We start from the raw sequence: 19,674 nt of genomic DNA, 5'->3' as shown, positions 1-19,674 counted from the left end.
AGATGTGCATCTGCTACTCAACTTCTCCCTTAGGGAACATTGCTACATTAAAGCTGGCACAGCTGGGATGATACTGCAGAACTTTAAAATGTGGGCCCCTCAGGCTGAATTTGTTCTTAATTATGTTTCAAAACCTAAAGAAACCATACTTTATCCTGAGCCAGTTACTTTTTTTTTCCCTGAAGGGAAAAGAAATGCACAAATTAAAGCTTCTCTTTGAAGCTGAACAAAGTAAGAATAGATTGATAATACCAAAAAAAAAGTCAAGATGTCTTTAAAAAGTTTTTTTTCCCTAAAACAAAGAACTGTAAAAAAAAGAAATATTTCTATAATCACCTAATCTGTGCATGTACCTTGAAAACATGATAATAAGTTATTACTGAGTACTTCTTGTTACCATGTAAAACAATGTATTTACAGAGATTAGTTTCTTTAATGCTAATGATAGCCCTGTGAAATACATAGTATTATCTCCATTATTTATGTGGAATAATGAAGACTTAGGAAGTTTGTGAGACTTTTTTTTTTGCCAGTCCTGAACTCAGGGCCCGTCCCTGAAACTTCTTTTGCTCAACTCTAGTGCTCTACCACTTCAGCTACAACACCACATTCAGCCTTTTCTGTTTATGTGGTGCTGAGGTATCAAACCCAGGGCTTCATGCATGCAAGGCAAGCACTCTACTACTGAGCCACCTTCCCAGCCCTATTTGTAAGTTTTTTTTTTTTGGGTCCGGTCGTGGGGCCTGAACTCTGGGCCTGGGCGCTGTCCCTCAGCTCTTCAGCTCAAGGCTAGCGCTCTACCACTTGAGCCACAGCGCCACTTCCGGCTTTTTTCTTTTTGCTTATGTGGTGCTGAGGAATCGAACCCAGGGCCTCGAGCATGCAAGGCAAGCGCTCTACCACTGAGCCACCTTCCCAGCCCTTGTAAGTTTTTTTGGAATGGATATTCCCTCTTCACATTGTATACAGAGTATCCACTGTTGTTTAATTTCTCCCAAGGCCTCTTTACTTCCCCCTATCTACAGCTTCCTGCTGTAGATGTTTTCTCTGTGAGTAGCCAATCCTCTGTATGAGTTACCAGAATTAGTGCCCAAGAATTAGTTCTTTCCATGGTCATAGGTACTTTTCTATCCTTCCCACAAAAATGATTGAAATACAGGCTATTGTAGCCCCCCCACCCCCTCTCTCTTTTGGTTGGTCGTGGGGCCTGAACTCGGCCTGGGCGCTGTCCCTGAGCTCTTCAGTGTAAAGCTAGCGCTCTACAACTTGAGCCACAGCGCCACTTCTGGCTTTTTCTGCTTATGTGATGCTGAGGAATGGAACCCAGGGGCTCATGCATGCAAGGCAAGAAGCACTCTACCACTGAACCACCTTCCCAGCCCCAGCCCTCTCTTTTTGCATAATTATTTACTGTTTCTAATTTATCTTTCTCACTATAGACACTTACTACAGTTGCCTGCGCTCTTGTCATTTGCTCTGTTACTTCGGTGCCTCAATCTCCCCCTTTTCCCTTTCATCCATTTATTTTTATTTTTTTATTGTGAAAATACTGTACAGAGGGGTTACAATTACATGGGCAAGATTATGAGTACATTTCTTTTTTTTTTTTTTTTTGTCGGTCGTGGGGCTTGAACTCTGGGCCTGGGCGCTGTCCCTCAGCTCTTCAGCTCAAAGCGAGCGCTCTACCACTTGAGCTACAGCGCCACTTCCGGTTTTCTGGTGGTTTATTGGAGATAGGAGTCTCACGGTCTCTCCTGCCCGGGCTGGCTTTGAACCGCGATCCTCAGATCTCAGCCTCCTGAGTAGCTAGGATTACAGGCGTGAGCCACCAGCGCCCGGCTTATTTCATTCATTTTTATGCTTTGCATTTATCAATTATATTCTAGATAGTTACCACCAACCACTATTAGCACTTTGTGTGTTTGTGAACTAATCAATCAAAATATATTGACCTTGGAGACCTGTTTTCTTTCTTTCAACTTTTCTCAGAGAATCAAGCATTTTACTGTGTTTTCCCTTATGGCTCTTAGTATTTCCATAGTTCAAGTTACTTCAAACTTGTTATTTTCTTCCTTTCCCTAGAACTAGACATTAAAACCCTGGACTTCTTGCCCACTAGGCAAGTAAGTGTTCTGACATGGGACCACACTCCTAGTCTCAAGTCTTACTTATTTTATTTTTGTGCCAGTTCTGGGGCTTGAATTCGGGCCTTGGGCCCAGTCCCTAACCTTTTTTCGTCAAGACTGCCTCTCTCCCACAGCCAGAGCCCCTCTTCTGGCTTTTTTGGTGTTTAATTGGAGATAAGAGTCTCATGGATTTTCTGCCAGCACTGGATTTGAACTTTCATCCTCAGGTCTCAGCCTCCTGAGTATCTAGGATCGCAGGTGTGAGCCACTGGTGCCTGGCTTCAGGTCTTATTTTGTAAATGCTAAGTGGCATAGGTGTCATTTATTTCCCCTTACGCTTTCTATTCTATCTGTGATGTCCAGGTTAGTTTGATGTACTGTTTTTTTTGTTGTTTGTTTTGTTTTTGCCAGTTGTGAAGACTGAACTCAGGGCCTGGACATTTTCCCTGAGCTTCTTTTGCTCAAGGCTAGCACTCTTACCACTTGAACCACAATGGTACTTCTGGCTTTTTCTGTGTATGTGGTATGGAGGACTTGAACCAGGACTTCATGCATGCTTCGCAAGCGCTTGACCACTAAGTCACATTCCCAGCCTGATGTACTGTTTATGTTTATTTTAACTTCTATGTTAATATATTGCTATAACAAAATATATGAAGTTAGATACTTTATGAAGAACAGCGTTTTAACTCAGCTTGACACTGGTGACTCACAGTTATAATCCTAGCTACTCAGGAAGCTGAGCTCTGAGGATCACTGTTTAAAGCCAGCTGGGGCAGAAAGGTTCCTGTGAGGCTCTTATCTCCAGTTAGCCACCAGAGAACCAAAATGACAGAGCACTAGACTTGAGCAAAAAACAAACAAAAAAATCTATATCATAATGTGCTGGATGGCTTCATGATGAGAATGAATGGAAGAGGGAGACATCACATGGTAATACAGGAAGCCAGAGAGATTCAGGAGCCAGGCTTACTGTTTTTTGTTTTTTGTCAGTTGTGGGTCCTGAACTCTGGGCCTGGGCGCTGTCCTTCAGCTTTTCAGCTCAAGGCTAGCGCTCTACCACTTGAGCCACAGCGTCACTTCCGGCTTTTTCTGCTTATGTGATGCTGAGGAATCAAACCCAGGGCCTCAAGCATGCAAGGAAGCACCACTGAGCCACCTTCCCAGCCCCAGGCTTACTGTTTTTATAACTCAGTATTGAGAGAACTAAGTAGGATCCTTCAAGAACTACATTAATCCCTTCTGCTCAGTAACCTAAAGTACTTCCTACTAGACTCCACCTGTTAAAAGTTCTACCACCTCTCAACATTGCTACACTGATGACTGTACTTTCAGTACATGAACCTTCGTGGAACAGACTATATAGCAGTTGCCTTCATTGAAATATGTCTCATTAGGGCTGGGAAGGTGGCTCAGTGGTAGAGCTCTTGCCTTGCATGCATGAGGCCCTGGGTTCGATTCCCCAGCACCACATACACAAAAAGAAAAAAAGCCAGAAGTGGCGCTGTGGCTCAAGTGGTATAGAGCTAGCCTTGAGCTGAAGAGCTGAGGGACAGCACTCAGGCCCAGAGTTCAGGCCCCACGACCGGACCCAAAAAATAAAATAAAAAATGAAATATGTCTCATTAGCATAATGAGGTGAATATTTGCCTAAAATGTTTATATCTTCGTAATTTCTCTTTGAAAATATGTATTTGGCTTCTATTATAGGCATATAAACAAAACTTTAATATTGGACTTGTTGAATATTAGAGGTATTTCTGACTTTGTATGACAGATAGCAGCAGGTCTGTTATTTATTTTTATTGGTTGTGGGGCTTGAACTCTGGGCCTATTGGTGATAAGAGTCTCTCAGACTTTCCTGCCCAGGCTTTTTTTTTTTTTTTTTTTTTTTTTTGTCGGTTGTGGGGCTTGAACTCTGGGCCTGGGCGCTGTCCCTCAGCTAGCACTCTACAATTTGAGCCACGACACTACTTCTGGTTTTCTGAGTGGTTTATTGGCGATAAGAGTCTTATAGACTTTTCTGCCCAAGCTGGCTTTGAGCCATGATCCTCAGATCTCAGCCCCTAGAATAGCTAGGATTACAGACGTGAGCCACCGAACCTGGCTAGCAGGTCTGTTATTTAAGGATTAAAAATCCTGCAGCCAGGCACATTGGTTCCTGTCTATAGTCCTCGCTGCTCAGGCAGGAAGATCACTTATCCAGAAGTTTGAGGCCAGTCTTGTCTCAGAAAATAAATGAATAAATAAGCAGACTAAATAAAAAGGTGTGTGTGGCGACTTTAATCATCTTTTTTCACTCAACGCTGGTACTCTGTGGCTTTAGTCATCTGTGAGCCTTCTCTTATTTTTCCTTTGGCATTTCACAATCACTATTCTGTGTCATTACATAGTATACCAAGGTTTTACTAAGAATTATGGTTCAAGCTTTAGCTGTTAAGTAGGAAATATAAAATATTGGTACTTAATGAATGTTTACTATAAAGTTCTTATGCTTCGGGAAATATACTGAAAATTGATGTTTTATTCTTTATTCTTTCAAGGATGTGGTAACTGGACTTAGTCCCCTGCTCTTTAGGAAGCTCAGTAATCCTGACATATTTTCATCTACTGGAAAAGCTAAACTCCAGCGACAACTTAGTCAGGATGACTGTAAGTTACGAAGAGGAAGTCTGGCCAGTTCTCTGTCAGGTAAATATCTATGTTTTTTTTTTTTTTTTTCAAATTTTAAATTTTGATTTAAAGAACCATAGGGGAGGGTTCTGGAGGTGTGACTCAGTTAAGGGAAAGCAGCAGGTACCAAGTTTGAGTTTGAGTCCAGGTCTTGGACTTGAAAAATTATTTGGATTAGCTATTTTTCTTTTGAGTATTCAACAAACAAAATCCAGTGCTTTGCTCTAAAATGCTAAATTCTTTCTTTACATCCTATGAGGTAAGTCCATGACAACTGGGTTGTGAAATGTGGAAATGTGGTTGTATTTGATCGTTCTTTCTATAGAATTTTCAGTTAATTGGATTTCAACTTTAAGTCTTGCTTTCTACTTGCTTAGATGTTTTTGTATCTGGGTACTAAACTTACTAAAGATTTTGCAGAGAATAACCTGATACCTTTGCTAAATGAAGCTTTCTTTATGCTTATGATAGGAACAGACTATCTTTCTAGATTCAAACCTCCCCACTCCTATATTTTTGGAGGGAAATGATGCTGGGGATCAAATCCAGGGCCAGTCGTGGGGCTTGAACTCAGAGCCTGGGCACTGTCCTGTAGCTTCTTTTGTTCAAGGCTAGCACTCTGCCACTAAAGCCACAGCTTTACTACTGGCTTTTTTTTTTGTGTGTGTGTGTGGTTAATTGGAGATAAAAGTCTCATGGACTTTCTGCTTGGGCTGGCTTCAAACTGGGATCCTCAGAGCTGTCTCCTAAGTGGCTAAGATTTACAGGTGTTAGCCACCCGCACCTGACTTCATTTATATTTAAACAATTTTTGGTGCTCCTAGAGTTTGCAATGAGGGCCTCATGCTAGGCTAGTGCTCTTCCACTTGCCTGATATCTCCAGTTCTGCTTTTTTGCAAGTGATTTCGGAGATGGAGTCTAGCGAGCTTTTCTGTCCAGGCTATTCTCTAATTGCTATTCTCTGGATGTCAACTTTTCATTGGCTAAGATTATAAGAATGAGCCACTGATGCTTGGCTTATTGTTATTTATTATTATTATTATTTTACCAGTCCTAGGGCTTGAACTCAAGGTCTGGGCTTTGTCCCTCAGTCTCTCCGTGCTTAAAGCTAGAGCTCTACCATTTGAGCCATAGCACCACTTCTGACTTTTTTCTGCTTATGTGGTGCTGAGGAATCGAACCCAGGACCTCATGTATGCAAGGCAAGCACTCTACCACTGAGCCACCTTCCCAGGCCCAATTATATTCTTAATCTTTTTTTTTAATTTTTTAATTTTATTTTTTTATTTTTTGGGTCTGGTCGTGGGGCCTGAACTCTGGGCCTGGGCTCTGTCCCTCAGCTCTTCAGCTCAACGCTAGCGCTCTACCACTTAAGCCTCAGCGCCACTTCCGGCTTTTTTTTCTGCTTATGTGGTGCTGAGCAATCGAACCCAGGGCCTCATGCATGCAAAGCAAACGCTCTACCACTGAGCCACCTTCGCAGCCCCTCATTTTTAATCTTTACTTTCTCTTACATCTTAGTTTTCTTGTTTAGTTTCGTCAAATTTCTGTTCAAATAAGTCTGTTATGGAAGTACATTGTGTAACCAAGAGTCAAGGCATAATATTCAAGTTTAGTGAGTGAATGGATATGAAAAAGAATGGAAGCCGGGCGCTGGTGGCTCACGCCTGTAATCCTAGCTACTCAGGAGGCTGAGATCTGAGGATTGCTGTTCAAAGCCAGCCCGGGCAGGAGAGACCGTGAGACTCCTATCTCCAATAAACCACCAGAAAACCGGAAGTGGCGCTGTAGCTCAAGTGGTAGAGCGCTCGCCTTGAGCTGAAGAGCTGAGGGACAATGCCCAGGCCCAGAGTTCAAGCCTCACGACCGACCAAAAATAAAAAATTAAAAAAAAAAAAAAAAAAAAAAGAATGGAAAGAGTTGAAGCCAGCAATGATAGTCTGGATTTGGGGGAGTTATTTACTTATTTTGTGCCAGCCCTGAGGTTTGAATTTAGGGCTGTCTTTGAGCTTTTTTTCTCAGGGCTAGCACTCTACCACTTGAGCCACACCTCCAATTCTAGCCTTGTGGTGGTTAGTTGGAGATAGAGCCTTAGAGACTTTCTTGCCTGGTCTGGCTTCAAATCACAATTCTCAAATCTCAGCCTCATGTGTAGCTTGGATTACTGTTTTGAGGTGCTCAGCTTATTTTTAAACTTTATTATTTTTTTTGACATTAGTTCTCTCTTTTTTTTTTCTGTGATGAAGTTTGAACTCAGTTTTATGCTTAATAGGCAGTTACTATACCACTGGAAGGCACACCTCCATATGTTGGGAATCTTTTTTTAGAATGTCAAAATGTTTGATTTAATTCTTTAAACATTGGACAAGGAAGTGACAAAGACACAATCATTTTGGTTAGATCACTAGCAGTGTGAAAAAATGTTGTGAATAAGAGATGGAACTTGCACCTCATCTAGAAAGTCATTGTAGTTAGTTCTAGATGCTTTGTCTTTTTTGGTGATTTTGATGTCTCTGTGTGAGATGAAGACTGTCAGTAAACCTGACTACACACACAGTCTGGTGAAAGCAGTTAGTTGCCTTCTAAACTCTTTTTTTTTTTTTTTTTTTTTGGGTCCGGTTGTGGGGCCTGAACTCTGGGCCTGGGCGCTGTCCCTCAGCTCTTCAGCTCAAGGCTAGCGCTCTACCACTTGAGCCACAGCGCCACTTCTGGCTTTTTTCTTTTTGCTTATATGGTGCTGAGGAATCGAACCCAGGGCCTCAGGCATGCAAGGCAAGCGCTCTACCACTGAGCCACCTTCCCAGCCCCTGCCTTCCAACTCTTAAGGGTCTTAACTCTTAAGGGTCTAGGAGTATTTGTTCATATCAGGACTTTTGCACTGAATTGGTAAGAAACTAGGTAGGCTGGAAGGGATTGGAAAACTGCTAAACTGGATTTCAGGGTGGGAAGGCTGGCATGATGGTAAATATTACAGAAAACTGAAAATAGTTAACTCATTTTAATATCTAACTTAAAATTCTCATCACAACCAAGACATTATAAAAACTTATAAAAACTATAGATTCTAAAATGGAAGAAGGAAGAACTTTACCTTGTTTGTATCAACATGGTTGTACCACTTTGACATTATTGCATTTGTATTTCATCATTTATTCTTGAATAGTCACATGTATGTTTTCTGACTCTTGTGTTTGAAGGTAAGCAGCTACTTCCTTTGTCCAGCAGTGTACACAGCAGTGTGGGACAGGCCTCTTGGCAGTCTTCAGGAGAAGCATCAAACCTTGTTCGAATGAGAAACCAATCCCTTGGACAGTCTGCACCTTCTCTTACTGCTGGCTTGGTAAGATAGTAAAATGATGGCTTGCTCTGGGGAACAAATCCTTGATTTTCATTTGTCTTTGCCACATTTATTATTTTTTTCTTTCTTTTTGTCAGTCATGGGGTTTGAACTCTGGGCCTGAGCAGGCTGTCCCTCAGCTCTTCAGCTCAAGGCTACTGCTCTACCACTTGAGCTACAACGCCACTTCTGTTTTTCTGGTGGTTTATTGGATATAAGAATCTCACGGACTTCCCTGCCTGGGCTGGCTTTGATCCATGATCCTCAGATCCTCCTGAGTAGCTAGTATTGCAGGCCACTGGCACCCAGCTATGATTTTTCTTTTTTTTTTTTTTTTGTCGGTCGTGGGGCTTGAACTCTGGGCCTGGGCGCTGTCCCTCAGCTCTTCAGCTCAAGGCTAGCGCTCTACCACTTGAGCTACAGCGCCACTTCCGGTTTTCTGGTGGTTTATTAGAGATAGGAGTCTCATGGTCTCTCCTGCCTGGGCTGGCTTTGAACCGTGATCCTCAGATCTCAGCCTCCTGAGTAGCTAGGATTACAGGCGTGAGCCACCAGCGCCCGGCTTTGATTTTTCTTTATATATTAAATCATCTTTAGATTACTTATATGACCTAATACAATGTGAATTGCTGTTATAGTGTTCTGTTTAGGGAGAAAAAATTGATACATGTTCAACTGTTGATCTTATTTCAAAGTCTTTTAATGGTTACCTTCTGTAAATTTTACCCTATTCAAACTAGCGATTGGTGAGTAGATTGTAAATCTGAACTCAATGAATCTGAGCAGAGGAGCTGGGCCTCTGCATTATAGGGATAAATAGGAGAGCAGCCTGTTCTGTGTTAGTGATGGCCAGATTTTTGGCTGATTATGAGCCCATTTGGCCTTGCTGAGACAAAAAAAAATTGTGCAGGTTCAGTATAGAAGCAAATTTTTCCTGTAATTTTTTTTTTTTCTCTGATACTAGGGCTTGAACTCATGGCCTCATGCTTATTGTCTGTTCACGTCTGGTGTTCTACCACTTCAGCCATGTCTCCAACATGGCTTTTTTTAGTTGGTAATTGGAGATGGAGTTTTGCAATTTTTTTACCTGGGCTCTTTGAACTTGGATCTTAATCCTGATCTCAGTCTTTTGAGTAACTAGGATTACCTGTTGGAGCCACTGGCATTTGGTTCTCTAAAAATTTTATTTATTTTTGTGCTGTAGTTTAAGTTGGACTTGAACTTAGAGCCTGGATGCTGTCCCTTAGTTTTACCACTTTGAGCCTCAGCTCGACGTCAAGCTTTTTGTGCTTAATTGGAGATAAGAATGTCACAGATGGTCTGGGAGTGTGGCTTAGTTGTAGAGTTCTTGCCTAGCATGCTTGAAGCCCTGGGTTTGATTCCTCAGTATTGCATAAACAGAAAAAGCCAGAAGTGGCACTGTGACTCAAGTGCTAGAGTGCTAGCCTTGAACAAAAGAAACTCAGGGACAGTGCCCAGGCCCTAAGTTCAGTCCCCAAGACCGGCAAAAAATCAGGGGCTGGGAAGGTGGCTCAGTGGTAGAGTGCTTGCCTTGCATGCCTGAGGCCCTGGGTTCAATTCCTCGGCACCACATAAGCAAAAAGAAAAAAGCTGGAAGTGGCTCTGTGGCTCAAGTGGTAGAGCGCTAGCCTTGAGCTGAACAGCTGAGGGACAATGCCCAAGCCCAGAGTTCAGGCCCCATGACCGGACCCCCCCCCAAAAAAAAACAAAACAAAACAAAACCAAATTGAATCGTATAACATGTAAGTTTTTTTTTTTTTTTTGGTCAGTCGTGGGGCTTGAACTCTGGGCTTGGGTGCTGTCCTTGCGCCCTTCAGCTTAAGGCACGCGCTCTACTGCTTGAGCCACAGCGCCACTTCTGGTTTTCTAGTGGGTTTCTAGCGACTTTCTAGGAAAGTCTCATGGACTTTCCTACCTGGGCTGGCTTTGAACTCAGATCTCAGCCTCCTGAGTAGCTATGAATACAGGCATGAGCCACTGGCAGCCGGCAATATGTAGTCTTTTAGGACTAGTTTTCATTTAGCTAAAATTTTCAAGGGGTATACATGTTGGATATGTCAATATTTAATTCTTTTTTATTGCTAAATACTCTTATATAAATATAACACATTTTGTTGTCTACCAGTTGATAGATATTTAGGTTGTTTCTACCTTTTATCTATTATAAATAATGTTGTTGTGGTAATGCTTATTTATATATCTAGAAGTAGTATTGCTAAATTATTACTCCATTTAGTAATTTGAAGAAACTGATTTTACTATTATTTTTAATAATTAGTGGTATAAAGAGGTTTCAATTCTATAAGTTAAGAGTATAATACGTTGTGGTCCATGTCACCCCTTCCATCATTCTCCTCATCCTTTCCCCATTCCATCTCTATCCTCAAGTTATGTTGTTCAATTTTTATATATGTTGAATAAAATGATTGTATTTGCTCATTATTCCTTTCTCCATCTGTATGCCCCTCTTCCTTGCACTCCTCCCCCTGAAAGTGTTTTACCTTCCTGGGATTCATTTTGTTAAATAATTTGTTAGTTGTTCAGAGGAGTTATATCATTGGATTCCTTCCCTAAGTATATAACCATTTAGTCAATTTGTTTGTGTATATATGAAACCCTGTGTAAATTATCATGTATATTTATATTTTTAGATCTGGCTTCTACATATGAAATAAAACAGGCACTGTCACTTTGAGCCTTATTTTACTTAGCATAATTTTTTCTAGGTCCATCCATTTGCCTGCAAATGACATATTATTTTTTCTGATAAGAGTAAAATTCCATTGTGTGTGTGTGTGTGTGTGTGTGTGTGTGTGTATGTGTGTGTATGTGTGTGTTACATTTCTAAGATCCATTAATGTGTTGTAGGGCATCTGAGCTATTTTGGCTATCATAAATAGTGCAGCAGGGGCTGGGAAGGTGGCTCAGTGGTAGAGTGCTTGCCTTGCATGCATGAGGCCCTGGGTTCAATTCCTCAGTACCACATAAGCAGTAAAAGCCGGAAGTGGCTCTGTTGCTCAAATGGTAGAGGCTAGCATTGAGCAAAAGATGCTTAGGGACAGTGCCCAGGCCCTGAGTTCAGTCCCCAGGACTGACTGCCACACACACACACACACACACATACACACACACACACACACACACACACACACACACACACACACACGAACAACTAAAGGAACAAAAGAGTGCTATCACTATGTGAGTATTCTTTAACATTTAAGTGGCTATAGTGTTGGTTAGGGTTTTTTTTATCTTTGCTGATTTTCTTTTCTTCTTTTCTGCCAGTCCTGGGCTTGAACTCAGCCTACGCACTGTACTTGAGCTTCTTTTGCTCAAAGCTAGCACTCTACCACTTAAGCCACAGTGCTACTTCTGGCTTTTTTTGTTTATGTGGTACTGAGGAATTGAACCCAAGGGCTTCAAGCATGCTAGACAAGAACTCTATCACTAAGTCACATTCTAAGCCCTTTACTGATTTTCTGTTTACTTTGTTATTTGTCTGAAAGGATTTTGGAGTATCAGGAGATACTGCATGTTCTTGTGTATTATATATATATTTTTTAGTCATGAATTTTTTTTTCCCCCCTGGAATTTGGGCTTAAACTCAGTGGCTGGGTGCTATTAGTTAACTTTTTCCATTAAGGCTAGCCCACTCCTACTTGGGCTACAGCTCTACTTCTGGCTTTTTTGGTGGTTAATTGCAGGTAAGAGTTTCATGGATTTCCAACCCAACTGGCTTTAATCCTTGATCCTCAGATCTCAGCCTTATAAATAGCTAGGATTATAAAGACTTGAGCCACTGGCACCCAGCCCAGTTATTGATTTTCTGGTCTTGTGTTTGTACTTCATTACTTGCAGTTTTTACAGGGAAGTCAGTTTTAATTTTAAGTTGTTTTTGAGACGCAGAACTTATGCTAGAATTTAATGATGCGATGCTTAGGTGATACATAAAGATTTAAATTATGTCACTGATTGGATCACAAGCATCCCTTGCCTTTTTGGGTAAGCCTGTGGAATGTGCATATTTTTAGTAATTTTAAAAACTTTTTAAGAACAATAGGGAAAACAAACCTATTCTAAAAGAGGACACAAAGAATTACATAAGTAGTTTAAAATTTCTATTGATTTTTCTATCTGTGATTGCATATTTTTTTGGTCTAGGTTTTTTAAAATGTCAGATATTTTTATAGCTTTATCTCATTCCCTTTCTTCCATTTGGCCTCTCCTACTTTTCAGCCCCACTGGAAATGAACTTCTTGACCTGAGGGACTGAGTTTGCTACAAGTAAACAACATGAATGGATTATTTTCCACGAGGCACAAAACCTCAAACAAAAAGAATCTCTCAGATATGTGGGCATCTTGAAAGTAATGCAAAGTGCATTTATAGGGAGACAATAAAATGAAAATGTAAGAATCTAAGCTTGTTTATTTACTTTTTATTTTGAAACAATTATAGACTCAGGGCAAGTTGGAGAAATGGTACATAGAATTCCTTGAACTCTTCACTCCATTTTCCCTAATTATGTCATCTTATATAACTATATAACTATAATATCATTGAGGAAACCTGATTTGTGGAAACAAATGATGAAAGAATGATTACTGTTAAAAATAGTGATCTAACTTCCTATAAGATTGTAAAGAATATTAACCAAGGGCCGGGAAGGTGGCTCAGTGGTAGAGTGCTTGCCTTGCATGCACGAGGCCCTGTGTTCAATTCCTCAACACCACATAAGCAAAAAGAAAAAAGCCGGGAGTGGTGCTGTGGCTCAAGTGGTAGAGTGCTAGCCTTGAGCTGAAGAGCTGAGGGACAGCACCCAGGCCCAGAGTACAGGCCCACGACTGGACCCCCTCCCTCAAAAAAAAGAATATTAACCAAAAACTTATGCAAATGATAAAAAATGATCCTGTGGCTTATCAGGAAAATCATTATGTCTTTAATCTGAGGAATTTGTTTCATATGAAAGGCTTTTCAATTTGTATGGAATTTTGCTTAACTGAATCGCCAGAGAATCTTTGTTGGGAAACTATAGGTTCTAGTTTCTGTACTTTGTTGTAGTATGTAGCCACCCTAAACTGGGGGAAGTCTTGAGTCTGCCTTGGTATTTAAGTTTTTTAACAAAAATTAGTCCTCTCATGATACTTAGTATGGTGTATTTGCTGGATAAAGATTCATAGCTTTTTATCTAAGGTTATAAAGTATTTTATTTATTTTCTAATGCCTGAAAAGTTAATTTGTTTTGAGACAATGTATAATTGCAAGTGATTCTGAGATTTATGCACTTAATTTTATTTTTTCTGCAGAGAGTCTCCTAGTTTTTAATAAATCATTGCAAAACAGTCCTCTTAATACTAAATTGGCATATAGTAAAAAGGATCCTGGGAGAGAGGGAGGGAAGGAGTAACATTATCCAAAAAGAAATGTAGCCGAGCACCAGTGTCTCACGCCTGATCCTAGCTATTCAGGAGGCTGAGATCTGAGGATCACGGTTCAAAGCCAGCACCAGCTGGAAAGTCTGTGAGACTCTTATCTCCAATAAACCACTCAGAAAACCAGAAGTGGCTCTGTGGCTGAAGTGGTAGAGTGCTGGCCTTGAACTGAAGAGCTGAGGGACAGTGCCTAGACCCAGAGTTCAAACCCCACAACCAACAACAAAAATTAAAAAAAAAAGAAAAAAAGAGGGGCTGGGAAGGTGGCTCAGTGGTAGAGTGCTTGCCTTGCATGCATGAAGCCCTGGGTTCGATTCCTCAGTACCACATAAGCAGAAAAAGCTGGAAGTGGTCCTGTGGCTCAAGTGGTAGAGCACTAGCCTTGAGCTGAAGAGCTGAGGGACAGTGCCCAGGCCTAGAGTTCAGGCACCATGACTAGCAAAAAAAAAAAAAAAAAAAAAGAGGGCTGGGAATGTGGCTTAGTGGTAGAGTGCTTGCCTAGCATGCCTGAAGTCCTGGGTTTGATCCCTCAGTACCACATAAACAGAAAGAGCCAGAAGTGGCTCTGTGGCTCAAGTGGTAGAGCACTAGCTTTGAGCAGAAGCAGCTCAGAGACAATGCCCAGGCCTAAGTTCAAACCCTAGGACTGGCAAAATAAATAAATAAAATAATAAAAAAAAAAAATAAGAGCCGGGCGCCGGTGGCTCACGCCTGTAATCCTAGCTACCCAGGAGGCTTAGATCTGAGGATCGCGGTTCAAAGCCAGCCCTGGCAGGAGAGACCGTGAGACTCCTATCTCCAATAAACCACCAGAAAACCGGAAGTGGCGCTGTAGCTCAAGTGGTAGAGCGCTCGCTTTGAGCTGAAGAGCTGAGGGACAGCGCCCAGGCCCAGAGTTCAAGCCCCATGACCGACAAAAAAAAAAAAATAAGGTTCATGAAAATGCCTTTTTGGGATAGAAAAGCCTGTCTTACCTGTTGTATGTATGTATGTATGTATGTATGTATGTATGTATGTATGTATGTATGTATGTATGTATTTTTTGGTCTGTTGTGGGGTTTGAACTCTGGGCCTGGGCGCTGTCCCTGTGCTCTTCAGCTCAAGGCAAGCGCTCTACCACTTGAGCTACAGCGCCACTTCCGGTTTTCTGGTGGTTTATTAGAGATAGGAGTCTCATGGTCTCTCCTGCCTGGGCTGGCTTTGAACCGTGATCCTTAGATCTCAGCCTCCTGAGTAGCTAGGATTACAGGTGTGAGCCACTGGTGCCTGGCTCTGCCTGTTGTATTTAAAGCTACATTTTCTACCCCAAAATTTGGATTCAGGTGTCTACAATGCTGACCTGAATATATCCTATCTCTTCCAGGGTCTTAATTTATGTACTTATAAAATGTGAGATAAGGGGCTAGGAAGGTGCCTCAGTGATAGAGTACTTGCTTTGCTTGCATGAGCCCCTGCGCCTCAGCACCACATAAGCAGAAAAAGCCGGAAGTGGTGCTGTGGTTCAAGTGGTAGAGTGCTAGCCTTGAGCTGAAGAGCTGAGGGACAGTGCCCAGGCCCAGAGTTTATGCCCCACCACTGACAAAAAAACAAAACAAAAAAACAAAAAAATATGAGATAAGGGTTGGGAATGTGGCTTAGTGGTAAAGTGCTTGCTTAGCATGTATGAAGCCCTGGGTTCAATTCCTCAGTACCACATAAAAAGAAAAAGCTGAAAGTGGTGCTGTGGCTCAAGTGTTAGAGCTCTAGCCTTGAGCAAAAGAAGCTCAGGTACAGTGCCCAGGCCTTGAGTTCAAGCCGCAGGACTGGGGGGGAAAAAGAAGTAAATTCACTTATAGACAAATTTATTTGAAGATTTAAGAGCTGATCTGTTTTTTCTATTTTTATCTATCTTTTTCAGTCCTTTTATCTAAAACCTCTCCCCTGCTGCTCTCATTAACCCTTAATTATTCTCCTTATTTCACCTTAGATTTTGTCATCAGGAATAAATCTGGAAGTCTAACACGGGTGGCTCACGCCTGTATTCCTGTCTACTCAGGAGGCAGTTCAAAGCCAGCCCTGGCAGGAAAGTTCATGAGACTCTTATCTCCAGTTAACTGCCAGAAAACCAGAAGTGGTGCTGTAGTTCAGAGTGGTAGAGTACAAGAGAGCCTTGAGTGAAAAAGCTCAGGCCCTGAGTTCAAGTCCCGTGACTGACAAAAAAAGAAAAAAATCAGGCTGGGAATGTGGCTTAGTGGTAGAGTGCTAGCCTTGAGCAAAAGAAGCTCAGGGACAGTGCCTAGGCCCTGAATTCAAGCCCTACGACTGGCAAAAAAAAAATAAAAAAAAAAAAAGAAAAATATCTGGCTACTCTCCTGCCAGTGTCTTTATTATTACCCAGCAATGTCCTGTCACAGTTAGTGAACCTCATTATCATTTCTTCTGAAGCTCTGTGCTTGTGCTGTTCCTCAGCTCTTCAGCTCAAGGCTAGTGCTGTACCACTTGACCCACAACTCCACTAGTGGCTTTTTCTGCTTATGTGGTGCTGAGGAATCGAACCCAGGGCCTCATGCAAGCAAGGCAAGCACTTTACCACTGAGCCACTTCCCAGCCCTGAATCTCTGTGCTTTGTCATAGCTCTGAAGTGTTCTTACATAAAATTATAACTTTCGATAACTTTCCTATAATCTGACAATTTTGGTTTCTTCATCTAATTCTTTAAAAAATTTTTTTTTTATTTTTTTATTGTGAAAATACTTTACAGAGGGGTTACAATTACATGGGCAAGATAATGAGTACATTTCTTATCAAGCATTGTAGCCTCCTCCTTTGTTTCCCCTTCTCATCCCTTCCCATCCCCCACTCTTCATCTAATTCTTAAAGTATAATAGCTATCAGCTTATCAGAACCTCTAAATACCTTTCTATGTTTTTTCTCTCCTTTAATCTTTATTCTTTCCCCTTTTAAGGATAGATCCCATGACTAATTAACTCTCACACTTTATAGAGATTGTTCTAAATCTTTTTTTTTTTTTGGGGGGGGGTCGGTCGTGGGGCCTGAACTCTGGGCCTGGGCACTGTCCCTCAGCTCTTTAGCTCAAGGCTAGCGCTCTACCACTTGAGCCACAGCCCCACTTCTGGCTTTTTTCTTATGTGGTGCTGAGGAATTGAACCCAGGGCCTCAGGCATGCAAGGCAAGCACTCTACCACTGAGCCACCTTCCCAGCCCCTGTTCTAAATCTTTTGCCCCATGTTTTGGTCATCTTTTAAATTTCTGGTAAAACTTTTTGCCCTTGTGACCTATTGAAGAAAGAAGAAAGTCACACAGTGGGGCAGCTTGTTAGCCCTTAAAATTATGATGAATAATGTCAGTCTTAATAGTGCTCACCAGTTCTCATCTTCATCCTTCCCTTCCTACACTTTCCTTCATTCCCTTTCTAGATGGGGTTATAGGCCTGGGCCACTTCCTCACCGTTTTGTTTTGTTTTGTTTTTGCCAGTCCTGGGGCTTGAACTCAGGACCTGGACACTGTTTCTGAGCTTCTTTTGCTGGTTATTGCTCTACCACTTGAGCTACGGCACCACTTCCAGCGTTTTTCTGCTTATGTGGTAATAAGGAATCTAACCCAGGGCTTCATGCAAGCTAGGCAAGTGCTGTACCACTAAGCCAAGCCACATTCCTGTCCCATAGCCCTAGCTCTGTGTGTGTGTGTGTGTGTGTGTGTGTGTGTGTGTGTGTGTGTGTGTGTGTGTGTGTGTGTGTGTGTGTGTGTGTGTGTGTGTGTGTGTGTGTGTGTGTGTGTGTGTGTGTGCGCGCGCGTGCTCAAGGTTAGCCACATTCCTGTCCCATAGCCCTAGCCATGTGTGTGTGTGTGTGTGTGTGTGTGCTCAAGGTTAGCCACATTCCTGTCCCATAGCCCTAGCTCTGTGTGTGTGTGTGTGCGCGCGCATGCGCGTGCACGCACACGCTCAAGGTTAGCCACAGCTCTACTTCTGGCTTTGGAGATATGAGTCTCAGGGATTTTCTTGCCTGGGCTTGTTTTGAGCCATGATCCTGAGATCATGGTTCTCTTTTGTTGTTGTTGTTGGCTGTAGGACTTGAACTCTTGTAGTGCTGTCTCTGTGCTGTTCAACTCAAGGCCAGTACTCTACCACTTTGAGCCAGTGTAATTTCTGGTATTCTGGTGATTAATTGGAGATAAGACTCTCAAAGGCTTTCCTCCCAGGGCTGGCCTCAAACCGTAATCCTCAGATCCCAGCCTCCCAAGTAGCTAGGATTACAGGCATGAGCCACTGGCACCAGAAGATCTCAACTTCTTGAATAGCTAGGGTTACATATTTTCTTGTTCTCTTTTAGCGTTAAATCTTCTAGTTTTCTTACTTCTTTATTCTTCATCTCTAGTAACCTTGCTCTCTGCTGATTGTAAGCATTACGCCTGCCTTTGGTCCTCAGCTCCACCCAGACCTGAGCCCCTCTTTGCTCTGGAGTTCCCACCATACAGTTGGCCCCTCCCTCTCTCTGCCCAGACTCACCTGAACTCCCATATACCTTACTTCCTACCCCAGACCCTGCTGCTACCTAGGTAGTGGAGGCCACCGCGTGTGCTCTCTCTCCGGGGAAAATATGGCTCCTCTAATAAACCTTGTATTAATCTTTCTCCTGTGCCTGCCTTGCCTCTGCGTGGTCCCCTGGGATGGTTCTGATGGATCCTTTCACTGATTTCTTCTTTCTTTTTTCTTTTTTTATTGTGAAAATACCATACAGAGGGGTTACAATTACATGGGCAAGGTAATGAGTACATTTCTTATCAAGCATTGTTTTTTTTTTTTTTTTTTTTCTTGGGTCCGGTCGTGGGACCTGAACTCTGAGCCTGGGCGCTGTCCCTCAGCTCTTCAGCTCAAGGCTAGCGCTCTTCCACTTGAGCCACAGCGCCACTTCCAGCTTTTTCTGCTTATGTGGTGCTGAGGAATCGAACCCAGGGCCTCATACATGCAAGGCAAGCACTCTACCGCTGAGCCACCTTCCCAGCCCCCTTACCAAGCATTGTTGCCTCCTCCTTTGTTTCCCCTTCTCCTTTCACTGATTTCATAGAGCAAATATTTGTGCTTTTAAAACTCCTCTATCTCTAAAATTATAACTCTTTTGTAACGCATACCTGCTATTTTTTTTTTTTTTAGTAGAAGGTTTGAATTCATGGCCTCAAACATGCTAGGCAAGTGCTCTACCTCTTGATCTATGTTCTCAGCCCTCAACTTTTATTTTGGTAGGGAAAAGAGAGGGAAGAGGGAAGTTTAGCTGTGAAGAGTAGGGAAAGAGTGAAGCGGAAGTTGGAAGAGTTGTCATACCATTAGATTCACTGTCTTTATTTCCTCACCATCCAGTCATTTTGTAACCTGTTGCCTCTGGACTTTGGCTGTTCCTATCAGTCCTCCCCCGAAACTGTCCTTCTGACGTAGGGCACAGGTTACTTCCAAGTCAGTAAACTGAAAGAGTGTATTTTAGTGATGGGCCTCCAGGCAACATTTGTTCAGAACTTTCTTATCACTCTTTTCTTGGCCTTCCCATAGTATTCCTTTTTTTTGGGGGGTCTGGTCATGGGGCCTGAACTTTTGGCCTGGGTTCTGTCCCTCAGCTCTTTAGCTCAAGGTTAGCGCTCTACCACTTGAGCCACAGTGCCACTTCTGGCTTTTTTCTTTTTGCTTATGTGGTGCTGAGGAATCGAACCCAGGGCCTCATGCATGCACTCTACCACTGAGCCACCTTCCCAGCTCCTCACGTAGTATTTGTAGTCTTGATTTTCCTTTCCCCTCTCTGGTACTCCTTTTCAGTATCCTTCAGTAATTTCAAATATTATCTTAATATTAAAAATTTATCTTAGAATGTAAAATGTGTTTGAATTTAAAGAATAAAATATGAGGCTTTAAAGAATCCAGGTTGTAACTGGGCACTGGTGACTCACACATGTAATATTACTTAGGAGGCTGAGATCTGAGGATCACAGTTCAAAGCCAGCCTGGCCAGGAAAGCTCATGAGACTCTTATCTCCAATTTACCACCAGAAAACTGGAAGTATCGCTATGGCTCAAGTGGTAGAGTACTAGCTTTAG

General features: G+C 42.2%; 1 protein-coding gene across 2 annotated transcripts in view; it reads left to right on the top strand.

The window, feature by feature from the left end:
- The window catches only part of LOC138823612 (microtubule-associated serine/threonine-protein kinase 2), a 125,284-nt gene that overhangs the window by 11,521 nt on the left and 94,089 nt on the right, over positions 1-19,674 (top strand). For both annotated transcript variants that reach the window (XM_070017008.1, XM_070017009.1), the window contains exons 2-3: positions 4,670-4,817; positions 7,997-8,139. In XM_070017008.1, the coding sequence (XP_069873109.1) occupies positions 4,670-4,817; positions 7,997-8,139 (291 nt within the window). The remainder of the gene's footprint in view (positions 1-4,669; positions 4,818-7,996; positions 8,140-19,674) is intronic.

Source organism: Dipodomys merriami, unplaced genomic scaffold (genome assembly GCF_024711535.1).
Source record: "Dipodomys merriami isolate MVZ:Mamm:240054 unplaced genomic scaffold, mDipMer1.0.p SCAF_121, whole genome shotgun sequence".
Classification (NCBI taxonomy): Eukaryota; Metazoa; Chordata; class Mammalia; order Rodentia; family Heteromyidae; genus Dipodomys; species Dipodomys merriami.
The sequence above is the reverse complement of the archived record's forward strand: the minus strand, read 5'-3'. Positions and strand labels throughout refer to the sequence as shown.